This window comes from Limanda limanda, chromosome 1, assembly GCF_963576545.1.
Source record: "Limanda limanda chromosome 1, fLimLim1.1, whole genome shotgun sequence".
Lineage (NCBI taxonomy): Eukaryota > Metazoa > Chordata > Actinopteri > Pleuronectiformes > Pleuronectidae > Limanda > Limanda limanda.
The window spans coordinates 23,229,794-23,249,273 of record NC_083636.1 but is presented as its reverse complement, the minus strand read 5'-3'; the positions used below and the strand labels follow the sequence as shown (position 1 = coordinate 23,249,273).

At 41.2% G+C, this 19,480-nt stretch overlaps 1 protein-coding gene across 1 annotated transcript in view; it reads left to right on the top strand.

Annotated features, from left to right (window-relative positions):
* The window catches only part of megf10 (multiple EGF-like-domains 10), a 33,508-nt gene extending 14,731 nt beyond the window's left edge, over positions 1–18,777 (top strand). Inside the window, exons 5-24 of the mRNA XM_061075733.1 lie at positions 3,253–3,499; positions 4,153–4,273; positions 4,625–4,761; positions 7,163–7,375; positions 9,271–9,445; positions 10,288–10,408; positions 10,702–10,865; positions 11,032–11,134; positions 12,291–12,437; positions 12,669–12,803; positions 13,541–13,669; positions 13,835–13,963; positions 14,204–14,332; positions 14,459–14,587; positions 14,780–15,007; positions 16,699–16,814; positions 16,942–17,065; positions 17,311–17,355; positions 17,448–17,657; positions 18,617–18,777. Coding sequence (XP_060931716.1) covers positions 3,253–3,499; positions 4,153–4,273; positions 4,625–4,761; positions 7,163–7,375; positions 9,271–9,445; positions 10,288–10,408; positions 10,702–10,865; positions 11,032–11,134; positions 12,291–12,437; positions 12,669–12,803; positions 13,541–13,669; positions 13,835–13,963; positions 14,204–14,332; positions 14,459–14,587; positions 14,780–15,007; positions 16,699–16,814; positions 16,942–17,065; positions 17,311–17,355; positions 17,448–17,657; positions 18,617–18,777 — 2,963 coding nt within the window. The remainder of the gene's footprint in view (positions 1–3,252; positions 3,500–4,152; positions 4,274–4,624; positions 4,762–7,162; positions 7,376–9,270; positions 9,446–10,287; positions 10,409–10,701; positions 10,866–11,031; positions 11,135–12,290; positions 12,438–12,668; positions 12,804–13,540; positions 13,670–13,834; positions 13,964–14,203; positions 14,333–14,458; positions 14,588–14,779; positions 15,008–16,698; positions 16,815–16,941; positions 17,066–17,310; positions 17,356–17,447; positions 17,658–18,616) is intronic.
* The last annotated feature ends 703 nt before the right edge of the window (positions 18,778–19,480 follow it).

The following is a 19,480-nucleotide window of genomic DNA, read 5'->3' as shown; positions in this document are numbered from 1 at the left end:
TATATATTAAGGTGCTTTTAATGACATTTTAATGACACAGAATTCTAAATGGGCATACCTCTCTAAAGTCTTAGACTAAAAATGCAATACTGTGCTTTGAGTTCTCAGAAAACAGGGGTCCTGTCTGACCTCTGAGTGAAACAGAAGTCTGCTGGCTGCAGGGACTTTTCCTATTGCGCCCCTTCCTCTGCAATAACTCCCTACTGAAATCAGACTGCCACCCCTGAGGCATTTAAATCCAAACTTAAAACTCATCTTCATGCGTTTACTTTGAATTAGCAACTTATTCTTTTTTTATTACAAGCTTTGTACCTCTTACTATTCTACCACAGACAGTTCTGTCTCAACTTGGTCCCTATGCCTGGTTTGGCCAATGGGGGACTGTTAGGCCCTGTTCATGAATAGTACATCCACCTCCATATATCAGAAAACAAGTGAGCAGCTCTGTCAGTTAACAACTATACTTAGAAATGTCCACTTGTGCTCACTCAGGACAGATGTTAATATCAAGTTTTTGCCTTCTGTCTCTTTAAATAATATTATATTAGGAGTATACTGCTCAAAATGAAAAGTGCCCTGAGATAACTTCCGTTATTTTTTTAATTAAATGTATTCCGGCTATGAGTTAGGGTTGTTCGTTATGTGTCAGTGCCAGAGACCGCCAGTAGCTCATGGCATTAAGTTTACAGGTTGCCTGACTAACCCATTCTTCTGAACAGGGTTACTGTCACTTCACAAAAGATTGTTTTGCCTCGTGAACATGTTATAATTTGCTACACATATGCATTTAGACTGACAGATCAACTGATCAGATTTCGGTGGCCACAGGTCACGGAGGCCTCACAAAACATATGTTGGGCCTCTTGAACATGATGTCTCAACCACTGAGTTGCACATAGAAAAAGATTCCACCATAAATGTCGCTGGCTGCTTGCCTCTAAACAGCACAGTGAAGTCAATTATATTTTTCAATGGCATTACCAAAACAATGTTTCATTCATCATCCTCTTCTCACAGTTTCTTTATTTGTGTTGCATTTATATAGAAACACTATAAAGCCTGTTAAACTTAGACAGCTTGCACTGCATCACATTGTTTCTGAGAATTAAAACTAGTTTAGCTACATTTTCACAGTCTAATTTATTAGATGAGCCTGACCGCTGCTACTGCACTGCACCTGTGTTTCTTAATATCACACTTATAGCAACATACTGCATCACGTGGTCTAGTACTGAGTTAAATACAAAACATATATTTGTTAAATGTACTGTATGTACATGAAGACTGCATCTCATTTTGCCCCAGGATCCCCCTTGAGTATATCCCTGGAAGTCATGTGTCTTTCTAGTTATATTGTAAAGATTATAAAACCATGCCTTTGAATTAAATTACTTTTCTATTTCATTGACAAATGTATAAATATTCTATTCTCTTCAAATATGAAGCCCTTATGTTTCGTTTACTGTCTTTATATGTAGTATTTGGTTAAAAGACCATTTGATATGTCACTACAACATTAATTCATGGATATTCTACTGCTGTAGTTCATGAGAGACAGTGCATCTACAGTATATTCTCTGCACTACACAAAGAGAAAGAAAAGGAAAGGCACATGTAACCACGAGATACTGGGACAGTTCACACAAATGTTTGCATTATATCCTTTATATTCTGTGGCCAGTCACAGCCTCAGGAGTCAAGACAGCTGTTTTTTAAATCATTATTTAACAGATACATAATTTGACCAGGATCCGAGGTGAAGCTTTGTCATAAACCAAAAGATGAGGCTCCAGATGAAAAAAGAAACTTCAGACTGAGGATTATAAAGTGACCAAAACTCCCCTGGAACTGGTTCGGCACCTCCTGCAGAAAAATACTGTAGTTCTCGGATTATTCTTGACCTTGGAAGCTTTAGTCTTATTCAGAAAAAACTAAGTTATTGGAAGTCCATCTGCATGAACCTTCACAAACCCTCAAATTAGTTAAGTGTGGAAGATGATACATGAAAATTATTATTTAAACTCTAAAAGTCCATCACAGCCAACTCACGTGTGTTCAGTCCTAATATTTGGCATCGAGGCTCTGACCACATCACTCTCACAAGGAAACACCAAACTCAGCACAGCAGGGAGTGACGATAATAACTTTCCCAGTGGGATATATTCTCAAAGCCAACAGGCGGGTACTGGGTGGAGGAGGGTCATTTTGAATGAGTGCAAATCATTGAACAGAGCGCTGACGGCATCAGTACACCACCATGATTAAAAGGGTGTTTTATATGCTGCAGTGAAATGTGATTGTCATGTTACTTAAACACAAATTGAGTCTGTTGTGTTTATTTTTGGACAGAAATAATCAATTATCGCTAAACCTGCTAATCTAATAGCAGACTTTGATAGTATACAGTAGTACACACAGTGTTCTTTAGTAAGTCAATGGTCTTTTTCCTAGTGAAAAATCTCACTTGCCCATGAACCTAATATAAACCTCCATGACGCACAGTGCCATAATTACAGGTTTGGTAGTCACTGTAAACGTCCCTGACTCTCTCCTGTTTTGTCCCCAGTCATTACTAGACGCTGAGAGGGCAACAGTCTCTCGATGTGTCCTCATCAAGATGAAAGACATCTAGAATAAACATGTGGTCCAACACATTGTCAGGTTCATCATGTGGCTAAGGCTTCCATAACAAGTTGTGACTGGAAAGCCAGATGCATGTTAGAAATCATTCTTATGTATGAGGTATGGTCTCATTAGGGATGGAAATCCAACTGCCAAAGGTTAATGAGGTGGGGTTAGGTCATGGGCTGCTTGTAGAATCCGATGGCTTTCATGACAGTGATTAGAGCAGGCTTTGGTTTCAGCCCTAAGAATCACTTCAAGTGGTTGACTTTACTTAATTGTGTGGTGGGACACAAGTCCCAAGAAAATCTCTATTTTGGTTCTGCTGCGTTTTGGCTTTACGTACACAATGTTTTATGACCCCATTTACTTGCTGTACGTTGATGTGTTAACGACTTATTTTCAAGTGGATAAAATAGCTTTTTTTCTCTTCAACCTACACTCAATAACCATAATGGAAAGGTGAAAAATTAAAAAATATATAATTGAAAACTTTTATTTACAAAATCTCTTTGCTCTGGCTGCATACCGTGCATGTCAGGCTCATCCTGTTTGATTTACTTAACGGTGAGATGTGTCTAGAACTTGACTGGAGTCCACTTGTGTCCAATCTTGATTTTTGATTTTCAGCTTGTGACAGTAACCACTGGGGACCCCACTGCAGTAACAGATGTCAGTGCCAGAACGGAGCACTGTGTAACCCCATCACTGGAGCCTGTATCTGCACCCCTGGATACAGAGGCTGGCGCTGTGAGACCCAGTGTGAAATGGGTACCTACGGAAACGGATGCCAACAGAAATGTCAATGCCAGAATGGTGCTGCCTGTCACCATGTGACTGGAGAATGCAGGTGCACACCAGGATACACTGGAGCTTTGTAAGTTGAAGAGAATGTGTGAGCATCTGTTTGGTGTTTCTAGTCTCGGAAGGTGGCACCAAAATAAAAGCCAGTGTCTTCAGTGGTATGCTTTCAATAAGGTGATGTAAGCCATATATGATCCATTAGCTTATTATTATTATTATTATTATTATTATTATTATTATTATTATTATTATTATTATTATTATTATTATTATTATTATTATTATTATTATCCCCCCTGACCCAATCTATGAATATGCTAACTTGGCCTTGCCCATGCTCAACTGCATCTACTGATTGGTTTCTTAGGTTTGTGACATCACAAACCCTGGATGCCTGAATCCATTTTTTTCAGATGAGCATTTGTTTACTGCAGAGTTAAGGTGGAAATACTCATCCATACTGACATGTTTAAAAACTTACAGTATTGTCAGACTGTTTGTGCTGCCACTACTGTCACTTTTCCTTCCTCTTGTTGAGGGTTACACCTTGTTAGAGCCCTATAAAAACAATGTTTATTTGTGAATATGGGCTATACAAATAACATTTGATTGATTGATTGATTTTGTTTGTCACTCTTACTGAAATTCAAATCTTAAACAAGCAATATTCTCCCACATGACCTTAACACACATATTAACTGGAGGTGGTTTCCTTTCTCTTCATAGCTGTGAAGACCTGTGTCCTCCAGGTAAACATGGGCCGCAGTGTGAGGAGAGATGTCCTTGTCAGAATGGTGGAGTGTGTCATCATGTGACTGGAGAGTGCTCCTGTCCTGCAGGATGGATGGTACACACCCCTAATTATTTGTATAAACTCATAAGAAGAATGACTTATTGGCACTTATTGCCCTATCACTCACATTTATTGTTTTTAAGAGTGTTTTTGTCAAAATACAAAAAGTACATTGCATCAGCAAAATCACTGCATGAATAAACAATACATAGTTTTACTAATAATGTTAAACAGAGAAGCTGTAACAATTATTATTAAGATTATTAAACTTTCCCTCACCAGTCACACACACCAGCAGGCTTAGACGTCATGAGGGTATTTTTAAAGTTTGAGGAGAAAAAGCTGCTCACATGATTAACAGCCTCTATTCTGTATGTATGCTCCTGGTGTGGCTGCTGTCTGTAGGGTACAGTGTGTGGCCAGCCATGTCCAGAGGGGCGATTTGGACAGAACTGCTCCCAGGAATGTCAGTGTCACAACAACGGCTTTTGTGTGTTGTCCACTGGACAGTGTCTTTGCACCCCTGGATACACAGAAGAACGGTAAGAGCAACTTTTACAGTATTGTATCATCCCTGCGGTAACAGCAGCAGCTTCTTGTAAAATCACTATCCCTCATGTGCTTAACCTGGATTTTGTGAAATTAGCACAAATCAAACCTGCATCCTGTTTCACACAGTATCCAGCACTTATATGTTGTGAGGCATTTATTTGCAACACTACAAAATGTGTGTGCACAGATCACCTGACATGTCTTACCTTTGTGGAGTTTTTAGACCTTTCATTGGTTCTGATCCAAAAAAAAAGATTTTGTTTTTATTGCCCGAAAAGATAAAATAGCTTGTCACCAGTAGGTTAAGACGCATCAGTCTTCAATAAACAGGTGGAAGCTAATGTCCACAGAGAAAATTGTTGGGATTAAGCATTGGGAAGCATTGGGATGCTTAATAGAGACATAAATTATGTTGGACCCCGTTGCCCCTGCTAAACTCTGTAGCTCAGGGTGATTCAAGTCTGAAATTTGACCCCTTAAGTACAGAAGACGTGTTTTGTCCCACTGGACCAGATTATGACATGGTGAAAAGTCAAATTTACAAAATCCAAATTAAATGATCTGTGTGTACTATATACCTCCCCCACATCCCACAGAGAGAGGAGAGAAAACACAAGCAGGAAGTGTAGTCAGTATTTTCACAGACAAATCTCAGCAGAGCACCACACAGGGCTTCAAGCCCATATAATTAGCAATATCAGAGAGCATGCACCATATACTTAAGCAGACCAGTGACGAGACAGGAATAGCCTTTCCAAGTGCACTTTTATGACTAAATGAGGGTTTAAGAGAAGCTGAACATTATGGTATAGCACTGTTTGGAACTGGGCCGGCCATGGCACACCCAAACCCACTGGAAACCATTAACAAGACGATAAAGGGAGAAGGTGGTGGGGGCGGCTTGCACTGCTTATTGACAATGCTCTGCAGGAATGTAGATCACAGGATTTAATAAATGTTGTGACATGACTGATCACATGTAAGAAACAGCACATCGACTGTCAAGTGAAGTGGATCTCCCGGCGTTCATTTCCTGAGTGGTAGCTGTTTGCCACATTAGCTGAGGCTCTGTGTTCCAACAAAGGCTGAACGAGCTGTGGATTCACCAGAGAGCCTTTTCACTGCAGTCAGTCATGTGTTGTGGATTTAACTTCTGCTCCGCTCATGGATGGATTGAATGGTGATGTACTGTAGATAGGTTTGTAAGGTTTTTAACTAACACTGCTCCAGGGCAAAACACAGATTTATGATCAGTGTAGTATAGAATCAATAGGGTATTCAAACATGTGTACTTTCGTGTGACCGTTAGCCACTGATTGTGATTTTTTTTGTCATTATTTTTTGAGATCGGAATTAAACTATAAAAAAAAGTACATGCATGTATAAATCCCTTCATATTCACATTTTTAAAAAAAAATCATTTTGCATTTGGCACCTTAGAGATGCATGACTCAGGGACTGTCTTATACAATTTTTGTATGTTCTGTATATGTATATATATGTATGGTCAAATGATAATACAGGCATACATTCATACATACATTTCGCATGAGCAATCAACAATCATATGTGAGTTTCAGTTCATTTCTTTACAGTTTAGGCCATAGTGCTCCCTTTTAACAGAGACAAAAAAACTTTTGAGCTAATTGTGAGGGATCCGTCTCCCAGGACAGACAGAGGTGCAACAGATGCTAAAATAAGACTAGTTATGAGAAAAGACAGCATCTAAGAGGTGTGTCAATGTTTAAAGTATTTATGCAAAAGAAAATGTCTGCCAGAGATCAAGGGAGCAGTTGTGCCAATTGTAATGATAGCCGTATTGTCAATAAACGTAATTTATATGAGTTGTTATGTTCTTTCTGCTACTATGTTTTTTTGAAACAAATGTGTTATTTTTTATCTACTAAACTAAACTAAGATAATCTATTTAAGTGAGAATGAGAATTTTTTATTCTTTTTTAAAAATTTAACAGGAATTCAGTGAAGCTGATACAGGAGAAATGTGGTCTCTTTTCACGCTGCAGCATTTTGGTCAAACTGCAGAGTTTTTAAAGACTTACTGGTGGAGCCTGATAATAAGGAATTACAATAATTAAGTCTGGACATAACAAAGGCGTGGATGCTGCATTGAATTACTTCAAAACGACGACATTTAGCTTAAAAGTTTATCATCAAATCACATTTTTTCATTGTAAATATCCCATGTAAACATTTTATAGACATGTTTAATATGACTGTCAGCATACTTCCATCTTTATGAAAAGACATTTCTTAGGAGAAACAATTATAATAACAGGAACAACACAAAAAGGTATTTGATTAAGCTTTTTAATGAAGCCTTGACATTTTCTAATCCACGATGGACACTGCTCTGCCTTCTGGTTTAAACAGGTGCCAAGACGAGTGTCCTGTTGGAACTTATGGTGCTAGCTGCGCAAAGACCTGTCGCTGTAAGAACAACAGCAAGTGCTACCACACCAACGGAATGTGTCTGTGTGAGCCAGGGTACACAGGCGAGATCTGTGAAGTGCGAATGTGCCCCGAGGCGCACTACGGCCTCCGATGTGACAGGAAGTGTCCGTGTTACCCCCAGAACACACAAAGGTATGCAGGGAATAGTGTTCACACTTTGTTCTAAATGTAGTTCATAAGGGTTATTGTATCATTTCCATTCAAACATATTGAAAAAGACAAAAGAAAGTCTTCACAAGTTTTCACCCGTTTGTTAGTGTGATCTTTGTTCCTTGAGACAGCAGACCGTGAGCCAGTACTCAGTTAGATCTGTTAGGCTGGCACAGCTGGCCGGCTGCATGTGTCCGGCCAGAGAACAGCTGATCTGCTGATCATCAATGGGACTGCTGTGTCACACAGACCAGCTGTCAGTCAAACACAGTCGCTGATAAAGACAGCCACATTCCACCTGTCGCACCGCTGATAACCCCCACTCTGCTGGCGTGGAGGGAAAACCTCATGGAGACCTCCAATCGCATCCAATCAGCTTCTTCACCGTTACAGTTCTGTTACTCACAAAAAACTTGACGAACTGAAACATCTGGGTCCCAGTTTGACTCAGATTGAATTAACTGAAAAGATTTCTCTCTTACTCTCTGACTTTACCTATGGTCTGCAAATGTCTATATTATAACGAGTAAGAAGGTAAACTACAGGTAGAGCATAAGAAACATGAGGGAGCAAATTTGTTTCATTGTAGGATAACTTTGGGGCCTAATTTCCCATGTTGTTGTGATGTTAAAATGATTGACAGGGGCAACATACATTTTGCAGACATGCTTTTTAAATGTCCGTTCATAATTTGTACATGAACAATCAACAAGCATAGGGGAATTGCACATTCGTTATCCAAATGTGAGTTTCATTACTGTACACTTTACACCATAGTCTGTGCTTCATATTACTGTCAAACACTAATAACAATCACTGGGGAAAACAAGCACCTTATTGTACGTACTTTGGCAACTGCCCTGTTGTTTACCATGCAGCACGGTTACACTGTCGAACTATTCCTGCTTCATACTGCACCCAGAAAGGTGGAGAAATAAGGCCCCTCTTTTGAACCTCCACTGGTATCTACCTATTCTCAGAGAACATGGAGTCTTTGGGTTTGGCTACTATCTCTAATGCCAAAGCAATAAGGGAGAGGAAACATGGTTAAATAGGGTTTAAGTGGCATATGAGGTGACAGGTTAAATGTTGAATCCCTCATCAGCTGATTGTCAGGTGGAAGGGATGCTGTGGTGAACTTAAATCTTTTCAGTACAGTACCTTCTCTGATGTCATTCAATAGCTTTATTTGTTGGTATTGTTCTTTACAGTGCCGCTTTGTTTATTTTCCACAGAAACCCATTGGTTCATTTAAATCGATTCAATTAAAATGGAGTGTAACCCTGTCCACACAGCACACATGAGCACCGTGCCCGTCAGGTGCCCCCACTCGAAATTTGGAGAAACTGAATTCTAGATGTGGTTGAATAATAGGTTTTATGAAAAGATATTTTTAAGCACACTAAACCTCCTGAGGCATGGAAGGCCAGCAGTGATTCCCCGATTGTTTTCAGACGTGCACTGAACTCCAGATGTCCTCCGAACTCTCTCTGCAGGATCTGTATGTGTGAACGTAAATGTCAGCGTGAGAGCCTTCTGAGTTTCTGCTGGTTTTCTCTATGTGGCCCCCCAGTATAAAGTCAGCAGAAACTCTGGAGGAGTCGATGTGACAACACCGATCCTCTGCAGGTTTCACCACAAGCTAGTGGGGGTGTTGAAGGGCGCTTTTTACACGCAACAGATGCAAAAAATTAAAAGATTTAAATCTCTCTAGACAAAACAGCGGTGTCATACACAAAGAAGACAGCAACAGAGATGTCAAGTGAATTTGTGGAGATGACAGCTTAGACTGGTGTCTTATGAGTATGAGAACCACTAAACAAGCAAAGTACAAACACAATCTGTAATGGAATGATCATCATCTTTCTTGTCCCCAGCTGCCATCCAATGTCAGGGGAGTGCACATGTCAGCCTGGCTGGTCCGGCCTCTACTGCAACGAGACGTGCACCCCTGGATTTTATGGCGCGTCCTGCCAGCAGGTGTGCCAGTGTCAGAATGGTGCCGACTGCCACGGTGTGAGCGGACAGTGTATCTGTGCTCCAGGCTTCACGGTAAACTGTCCTCTAACATATCAGGAAGGGAACGAATGCTTTAGGTCACAGATGATGTTTATTTATTTGGCTTATACAGTGCAGCATGTGACAGACTGTGGCGTCATCTCCTCTCTGCCTGGCTGACTCTCAGCCAGACACTTTACACTTTATGAAGTGAAAATACACAAAATGTTTTTATTTTTAAAATGGCAGTTTGACAGTCAATGTTCCTTTGCTTATTCAAGGCAGCTTGAAGGTGCTGTCACTCAAAATATGGCTCTTTAGTCACATCTAGTGGCAGCAGATATTATAGCAATTTCAGCAAATGTTTTTCTTCTATCCCTTTTTTTCTTTTGGTGTTTTCTAGCAGGCGTGAATGAACTACATGTTTTAACTGGGCACACATTAGACACGACTTCCATTATATACATAGATATGGGGAGAAAAGCAGGTAAACTGTATACAACCTTTATAAAAGAGGATTTATTGAAGGGGTGTTGCATTAGAGTTAGCTAGGTCAGTGTTATAAGTATGTATATGTCATGTGACCTGCATGCTCTGAGCTATGATGTCAGTCATCCATCCATCCATCCATCCATCCATCCATCCATCCATCCACCCATCCATCCACCCACACACACACACACACACGCACACACACACACACATACATACAAACATACACAATGTGCAATAAGGAAGAAGAGATGTAGAAAAGGCAGCTTTGATACTCTTATGGGTGGAATGCAGCAGATGAGTTATCACGTGTCTTCGGTGCTGTTGACGGTGGAGCTGTGGGTTTGAAGAATGTATGGTATGGTCGCAGTCAGCTGTAACCATGTATCTGCTGACCTCCTCAGGGTCCCAACTGCTCCATCCCGTGCCCAGCCGGGACACACGGAGCGAACTGCTCCTCCAGCTGCAACTGTAAGAACAGAGCTCAGTGTTCTCCTGTGGACGGATCGTGCTCCTGTAAACCAGGTGAGGAGAGAGCTGAACCAGGAGAAAGAAGCATATAGAGGACATGTAAATGATATGAAATAGATCCGAATGTGAAATGAGTCAGTAGTGCATCATTTGATATTTATTCCAGGTTATTCTTTATTTCATTCCAGGTTATTCTTTATTTCATTCCAGCAGTTATTATTATAAAAGTCTGTTTTTTTTTCTCACAACACATGATAACTGTGTACTGTAACAGCCTTAGTGATTTTTTTATCTTATCATGGTTTCCCCTCTGTCATTAGTGATCTTTCTTTTTTTCTATTAATCAGGGTGGCATGGGGTGGACTGCTCCATCAACTGTCCCAGTGGTACCTGGGGTCTGAGCTGTAACCTCACCTGTATGTGTGGGAATGGTGGATCATGTAACGCCCTGGATGGTCACTGTACCTGTGCTCCTGGCTGGAGAGGAAGGAAGTGTGAAGTCCACTGTCAGGTGAGAGGAGATGGATTCTCCCACAGCTTAAAAAAATAAATGACACTTAGTTTAGTTCAGTTATGTTTTGTTGCTTTGCCCACATTTGAACACGTGAGGAGTGGAAGAAGAGATGTGAAAAGCATGAAAACGGTATTACTGTGATCGTGCTCTTCCTCCTCCTCAGGATGGCAGCTATGGGCTTGACTGTAAGGAACATTGTGACTGCAGTCATGCCGATGGATGCCACCACTCCTCTGGTCACTGCCGCTGTCTGGCTGGATGGACTGGTAAGACAGAATTACATTTCCACATCGCTGTTTTCTCTATGAATGCGCAGCGTGCCTAAAATATCAGTTATCATTGAGCCCTGCTCTCTTTGTGGTTCAGGTTTTAAATCATAAAGAATCTATTGAATCCAGCCGTTACGTGAATGAGGCAATGAGAGATCTAGAATTAGCAAAGATAATTATTTGAGCCTAGAGGACAGAGAGGATGTTCACACATTTGACTTACTCTCTCCTACTGGCTGAAAGAGGTCTACGTTTTTAAATAAAACTGAAAATTCTGCATCTCTGGGAATATACTTTCTGCTTTTCCAGAAGGACAGATAACTCTAGTGTCAAGTGTTAAGTAGGGAGAATAAATCAGGACATTGTTATTTACTAAAAGACTGGAGGGCTCTGTCCACTTACCAGTTCGTCTAAAGTTTGCGCTTTGAACTAGTTTTATCTCATTTGAGTTAAGCACTGGAAATATTTCTTTGTAAACAACAGCTGTGTGCAGAAGTACAGACGTACTTGGCAGACATTATGCATCTGTACTGGTTTATTACTACTCAGTGTTCATGTATAGAGAGAATACAGTCAGTATACAGGTATCTCAGTACACACTTTCAGGGTTTTACCTCTGTCTTCATGGACAGTAAACTGGACTTCCTTAGAGAACATGCATACAGTCTCCTTGAAGAGGCCTTTGTCCCTGCTTCACTGGGCTCCTCACTGCTTGGCCCTGTAGCTGGATATAGAAAAGGTCATCCACTAACCACAAGGTCTGCGCTTCGATTCCCATCTCCCCAATTGCGAAAGTCTCCTTGGGCAAGATACTGAACCCCAAATTGCCCCTGATGGCTGTGCCGGCAGAGTGTGAATGATGTATGACGTATGATGTATGAGAGAAAGTGCTGCACATAGATGGTTATCAAGACTAGAAAAGTGCTATATCCATTTAACTCAGAGACTTAACAGGAGAGCAGAGGGAGGAGAGTTGTAGATTGAAGGAGTGCACAGAAGAAAAAGGGGTCTGAGACGTCACAAAATAGTAATGTCAACAGTGATGTAACTGGATCAGAAGAGCATTTTAGTCAGAGCTCCATGTAGTGCAATATAAATGTGTTCACTGTTTTTATGTCTGTGTGTGTGTGTGTGTGTTTTTGTGTGTGTGAAGGTATCCATTGTGACAGTGTGTGTGCAGAGGGCCGCTGGGGCCCAAACTGCTCCCTCCCCTGTAACTGTAAGAATGGAGCTTCCTGCTCACCTGACGAAGGAACCTGTGAGTGTGCTCCAGGATACAGAGGCACCACCTGCCAGAGGAGTAAGTCCTACATCATCACCACATACTGCTGCATCCTCACAGATGACAAACGAGTTTATGTCAACCTCAGCAGTATTTCCATAGTTCTGTCTATTCTCTGCTATGGTTCATAATTGAGAACACGGTCGCATCAGACCATCAGACATTCTGTAGACGAGGTTTTCAATTACTGACATGAAAATTGTGGATGTGTAGTCTGATGTCTTTGTGATTCTCCCGGTTTGGCTGCAGTCTGCTCCCCTGGTTACTTTGGTCACCGCTGCAGTCAGACCTGTCCACAGTGTGTCCACAGTAACGGACCGTGCCACCACATCACAGGACAGTGTGATTGTTTGCCGGGCTTCAAGGGGGCACTTTGCAACGAGGGTGAGCATTGCACTACAGCACATTCACCAAGTTACCCCACAGAACAGTTTCTACTGTGTTGTAAAGGCTTCAGGGTTCAGTCCACGTGGATTTTGAAGGGCTGATTCTAGTCAAAGCTCTCTGTTGCTATTGGTCCTAAAAATGCTGTTCCAGGGAAATTCCTCAGGTTATAACGCTTTCTCAGAAAAACAGCCAGAGCTTGAATGTGTCATCCAACCTGTACACAACTAGATATCTCTTCAGGGTATACATGTTCTGATAATGTTTGCACAGAACATGTGGTCATCTGATGGAACACGTTACTCAAAGGTTAAATGTGTAAGATTTAGGTGAAAGGGATCTACTGGCAGAAAGGGAATATAATATAATTCTTGTGATGTTTTCACTAGTGTATAATCATCTAAATTGAGCCCTTTGTCTTTAAATACTTTATATTTACATCAGGAGAGGTTCCTCCACCATGTTTTTTTACAGTAGCCCAGACTGGACCAACTAAACATTTCTGAAATCTACCACAGGTTCTCTTTCATGTTTGGAAGGGGAGGGTGAGGTGAGGGGGATTCAGCAGCGACAGGAAACTTCACAACTAGATTCTTCACAATTTAGCCTTTGACAAAGTCCGACAGCTTATCCCATGAGAAAGATTTTGACCATTTTAAAATGTCTCAGTATACGCAATCATCAACCCCGATGGCGAAAACAATATAATGATAAACACACCCATGTCCTGTGAACAGTTTGTCCAAGCGGTCGCTATGGGAAGAAGTGTCTATGGAGCTGCAGCTGCACCAACAACGGCACCTGTAACCCCATCGATGGTTCTTGTCAGTGTTACCCAGGATGGATCGGTAGTGACTGCTCCCAACGTGCGTATAATAGAATTATACATAATATACAATAGTGGTTCTGTTCTTTCATGTACTTGCTTCTTTCGTGAGACTGTATTCTGGAGCGAAATGGTATTTAAAAGGGACATTTGGCTATGAACTGATCAAACTAAGCCTTAGCGTTGTGTGGTTTCTGTGTTGCAGCATGTCCGCCTGGTCAGTGGGGACCCAACTGCATCCACACATGTAATTGTCACAATGGAGCCTACTGCAGCGCATATGATGGAGAATGCAAGTGCACCCCAGGATGGACCGGACTCTACTGCACACAGCGTCAGTCACAGACACACTCACACACTGACTCATTGCTGTCTGTCTGTTTGCTATACAATACAAGTGCCTAAATGTTTGCATACTATTAAAGTGTGAAATACAGCTGTGTATGATCAACTTTAGAGGGGTTATTGTTTATAAAAGGTCAGTTTTGACAGACGTACTGTATGACACAACCGTTGTTGTTTATTTAAGGAACATATAGACAGTTTAATGTGATGTTTGATCAATTGTTTGCAGGCTGTCCTTTAGGTTTCTATGGGAAGGATTGTTCTCAGACCTGCCAGTGCAGGAATGGAGCTGACTGTGATCACATCTCTGGACAGTGCACCTGTCGCACTGGCTTCATGGGACGTCACTGTGAACAAAGTATGTCCCTCTCTCTTTCTCTCTTTCAACTTTCAAATTCAGGGTTTCAGCTTCAGCAAACACTTTTGATTCATGGGCATCCCTACTCCATTTGCTTTGAATGATCGCCTCTTTCTTTATCTCCAGAGTGTCCTCCTGGTTCGTACGGGTATGGCTGCCGTCAGGTCTGTGACTGTCTAAATAACTCCACCTGTGATCACATGACTGGTACATGTTACTGCAGTCCAGGCTGGAAAGGACCTCGCTGTGATCAAGGTGAGGAATTACCTCAGTACAAATGGAAGCAGTCAAAGTAAAGAAACAGCTCAGTTCTCAGGTCTGTTAATGCATACTCTTATCAGATTATCTTGGTAGACTAATCACTGGCAGCCATCTCCTTTTAAAAAGACAACTTTGTCCGGTTTGTAGTTCCTGTAGTTCAATATGTGCTCCTCCTTCTGCCTTCAGCGGGTGTGGTGGTGGTGGGCAGCCTCAACAGTTTGACCAGTGCAGCCATGCATGTGGACACCTACCAGATCGGAGCCATTGCAGGAATCATTGTCTTGGTTCTACTGGTCCTCTTCCTTCTTCTTCTCTTCATCATCTACAGGAAGAAGCAGAAGGGAAAAGAGCCCACCATGCCAGCTGTGACCTATACTCCTGCTATGAGGGTCACTGCTGACTACACCATCACAGGTACAGTACAAGTTGAACTGTTTGCAACTGTGACCAGCTCAGTGATGGGAATATGTACTCCATTATCGGAACCAGCAGCTGAAGAAGAGCAAAAAACTAGCAACAAACATTAGTTATGTCTTACCTCTGATGTTTAGCATCAATGTGCTTTATCTAAGTCCATAACTCCAGTAAAGCCGGCTAATTCAAAATGGTGGTGACAGTGCTAAAGGCCCGAGCACCCTAACACACCAATGTGTTATGTCCTAACACACCAATGCATGGAGTTGTGAGAGTCAGGTACATGTACAGAAAAGGAGGTCTTGTGGGCAATTGTCCCAATCTGCTGACCTAAGTTCACCACTTTTCTAAATATAAGCTATGTAACTGTAACTCTGTAATGCAATCAGCACCCCCAACACCCATTAATGTGTGTCAGTCTGATATGGTGAAAAATAAAAAATAATTAACAAAAAGATTTGCTAGGCCAGATATTAAAACTGCCTGCCAGTTTTGGCCTGTCGGTGCTATTTGCCAGCCATTGTCCTCGGGTGAATAGGTCTAGGTTTTAGCTGGGTCATGCAGAGATAAGTGAGAGACTTGTCCTGATGACACTCCAGTCCACTCCTCTCTGTGCTGTTTCCTTTGGGTCACTGTTGGATCAGAGAACCCCTCTCCATTGCCAGAAGCTGGCCCCACCATGCTTCACTGTAGGGATGATATGACCAGGTGATTAGCAGTGCCTGTTGTTCACTAGACAGTGTCTGTAGTTCTTCCCAAACATTTTACTTTTTGTGTCATAATTTCTAAATTCTAAAAACATATTTTCTCTAAATCATTTTGGTTTCATGGCGACTGATGGACAAGAATTATCATTTACTTAAGATTAAATATAAAAACACAATAAGGTGTGAAAAAAGTGAAAGGATGTGAAAAAAACAATTAATAAAAATTGTCACAAAACAGGGATCATTAGGTCCTCAAGCATGTGAAAGCATTGTTTGTGTCCAGTAGATGGCACTATGACTAAGACTGAACTGTGTCATGAAGATGTCCTCAGACTTGGACTCAGTTCACACATGAAGTTTGCCCATTTTTCAAACATCCAACTCTCTGTTTTAGATTGTACATAGCGATTTTGAAGTCAGTCTGAATAATACTGTGGGATGGGTTTGTTACGGTGCAATGCCTTGAAAATGACCGACTTCCTGTTGGGTTCAGGCCAGGCTTTCTATATAGCAGAGCATAGTAGATATGGCTAATAGCTTTGTGCATCTATGTGAAATGTGCCGTGGGCATTGGTGATCAAGGGACTTAAATTTTTACCCGACTGACGAGAAGTCTTGCGAGTTATTGAGCATGTTTGCCCTCAATATTACCACACAGAGCTTGGGCCCCAATACAAAAAACTATAGTATGTTACTGAAAGTGGGGCTTTGAGTAGATTACTTCTAAAGGAAAGGAAAAATATTGAATAATAAGTGTCTCATTTCCTAGAGAGGAGACAAACTACAAAGAAAATATTTATTTGTACCATACACTGAACTGCATCCACTGAAACAGTTAATAACATGTGCTGTTGCTCCTTTGACATTGCTGAATGAGATGATTTTCATTTGAGCACATCAGGCTCTGAAAGCACTGGTGGACTGAGTTGTTGAGTGCATCCTGGTAAGTGATGTAAGTGATGTCTTCACTGTGTCATTTTTCAGATGCCCACCCACCAACATGTGAGGGTCACCCCAGCAACTACTTCTCCAACCCAAGCTACCATACTCTGACCCAGTGCATCAGTCCGTCACATGTCAACAATGGTCCTTATGGAAAGGTATGGAAGTGGACTATTAGAGATCCTAAAGAGGGTCGAAGATAATTCAGTATCGAACATGTCTATGAAAATTGTTTCTGACAACTGATGTATTTCCCTTTAACTCAATTCAATTTTGCATGCTTAGACCAAGAACAACCAGCTGTTTGTGAACCTGAAGAATGTAGATCAGCGAAAAGGGAATCCTCTAACTGATCTCACTGGCACACTGCCCGCAGACTGGAAACAAGGGGATTGCTTCAATGAACTGGGTGAGTCATGGCCGCAACAAAAGTGCACTTCTCACTTTGCAGCCGGTGTGGATGATGGTGTACTGTGTGTACGTTTACAGGTTAACATACATTTACTGGCTAATCAGATTTATTTGCATCTTAATGGGCAGAGACGGGGGAATTATTAAAATTGTACTGTTGTTAATGTTTTATTATATAAGATTGATACTATCGAACATTTAAGCATAATCTAAGCATAATATGTCCATTTTTCTTCATACCAGGAGCCTACGGAATTGACAGAAGATACATGGGCAAATCATTACGAGGTAGGACATGTAATTGTACAAATGAAAGCCAACCAGTATAAGTTTGGTACTGGTTTTAAATTGTCTCTGGCTCCTCTGTTCACCTCATCTAGATCTGGTGAAGGGCACACCCTATCATGCCAGTTCCTGTTCCCTAAACAGCTCTGAAAATCCATATGCAACAATAAAGGACCCCCCCCTACTTACAACCAGAAACACTGAGTGCGGCTATGTGGAAATGAAGTCACCGGCCAGACGGGATTCACCATACGCAGAGATCAGCAACAGCAGCCCCAACAATAACCGGAATGTCTATGAAGTTGGTGAGGTGCTTTAGTTTACGTATGTTTTGTTGTCATTGAGAGTTCTCGACTGGGTACTGTTTCACATGCAATAACTGCACTATGCAGTACTATATCCAGTTAGGCTGTGGCTCTCTAACCAGAAGGTCGGCGGTTCGATCCCAGTCTTTCCCATTCAGCATGCCGAAGTTGGGCAAGATACTGAACCAAACTGCCCCTTCTCATGGAGAAAGTGCTGCACATAAATGCACTTTATGAATGCATGTGTGAATGGGTGAATGTAAAACTATACTTTGAGTGTTCATCAAGACTAGAAAAGAGCTATATAAATAATAGCAGACGATTTACCATTATGGATTATCACTTCTATCACAATTTTACAACACTGTTGAATGTTGATATGCTGCCCTATGGAAATAACTTATATATAAATGATCTGTTACTTGCTTGTTTGAAAAAACAAAAGTATATTGGACTAGAATCACTTACATCCTCTCAAGTTACTTAGTGTGATGCAAAAAGGGGTTTGATGTGTAGCGATGAATTCACATAGAATTATCAGCAACCTATTTGAACTTCTTTTAGCTCACAATTGAAATCTCTTCCAACGAGTTTCCAACAACTGACCTAAAAAAGAGAGTGAATATTGGATTTCGACAGATAGACACATACATGACAACAAATACAAACTTTCACTGTGTTTACTGCTCTTTAAAAACATGTTAAAACAAACTGATAACATACCAGTGTAGTTTCCACTGTTTTTGGTGGTGATGAAAGTAATTTAATAAAGAAACTTCTGAAGGCTTCTATTTGTCAGAACTGGTAGTTACAGTTCCTGTGCTAAGCCAGACTTAACATATCCTGGACCTATCTTCTTATTAGATTGACACAGATGAATGAGTGTGATCACATTTTCTAAAATGTTGGACTGTTCCTTTAAGTTTACTCACCCCAAACACAACTCACTTTAATTTCAGAGCCGACTGTGAGCACCATCCCGCCCACTGGAGACGGCCGCACACAGTTTGGTCAGGATCCATACGATCTACCAAAAAACAGCCACATCCTCTCTCACTACGACCTCCTGCCGGCCAGAGAGAGTCCGTCATCCGAGGTCAAGGAGCTGGACAGTGAATGATGGCTGAGTAACTCGCCGCAGAGTTCAGGTTCCACCTCCAGTCGACAGCTCCAGCAATGGATGTTCCACAAACAGACACTTTATACCCACATCATCATTTTACTTGTTTCTAGCTGTTATACTTTGACATTCTCAATGTCATTATGTTTCATGACTTCAAAGTGGGTATAAAGTGTTTGAGGCCCAGCTGCTGTATTTTAACAACAATATTTAAACTGCAACAAATTCTTCGTAGGTCATTCCATAACTCTGGGAGATAAGGTTTGATTGAAGAATGCTTTGAACAAAACAGTTTGGATGATGTTTTGTCAGACCTTTACCTTACAGGTAAAGCCTGAGGCCTCCTTCTGACTGCCAATCCAATCTTTCTCCAACAACCATGTTGTTTGCATGTCTCCTCAATGCAACAAATTGTGCTAACAGGGATTTAAAAAAACACACATTCAGCTTGTGGCAAAGCATTTGAGGTGTTGAACTTGGTTGCACAAACAAAAAGTGGTCTTCCATCCTCTCATACCTCCATATACCTGGCTAATTGCTGCCAAAACAAGGGTGTGATTGTTGGATTGTGTTATTCCTAGACAGAAGTGACGTAAGATGCTGTCAAATGTTCAGAGCACTTCATTTCAAGAGAATATTCCTTTATTATGTTTGTGTATAACATTCAATACCAAGATCTTTATTTTGCTTTCTATCTCTATTT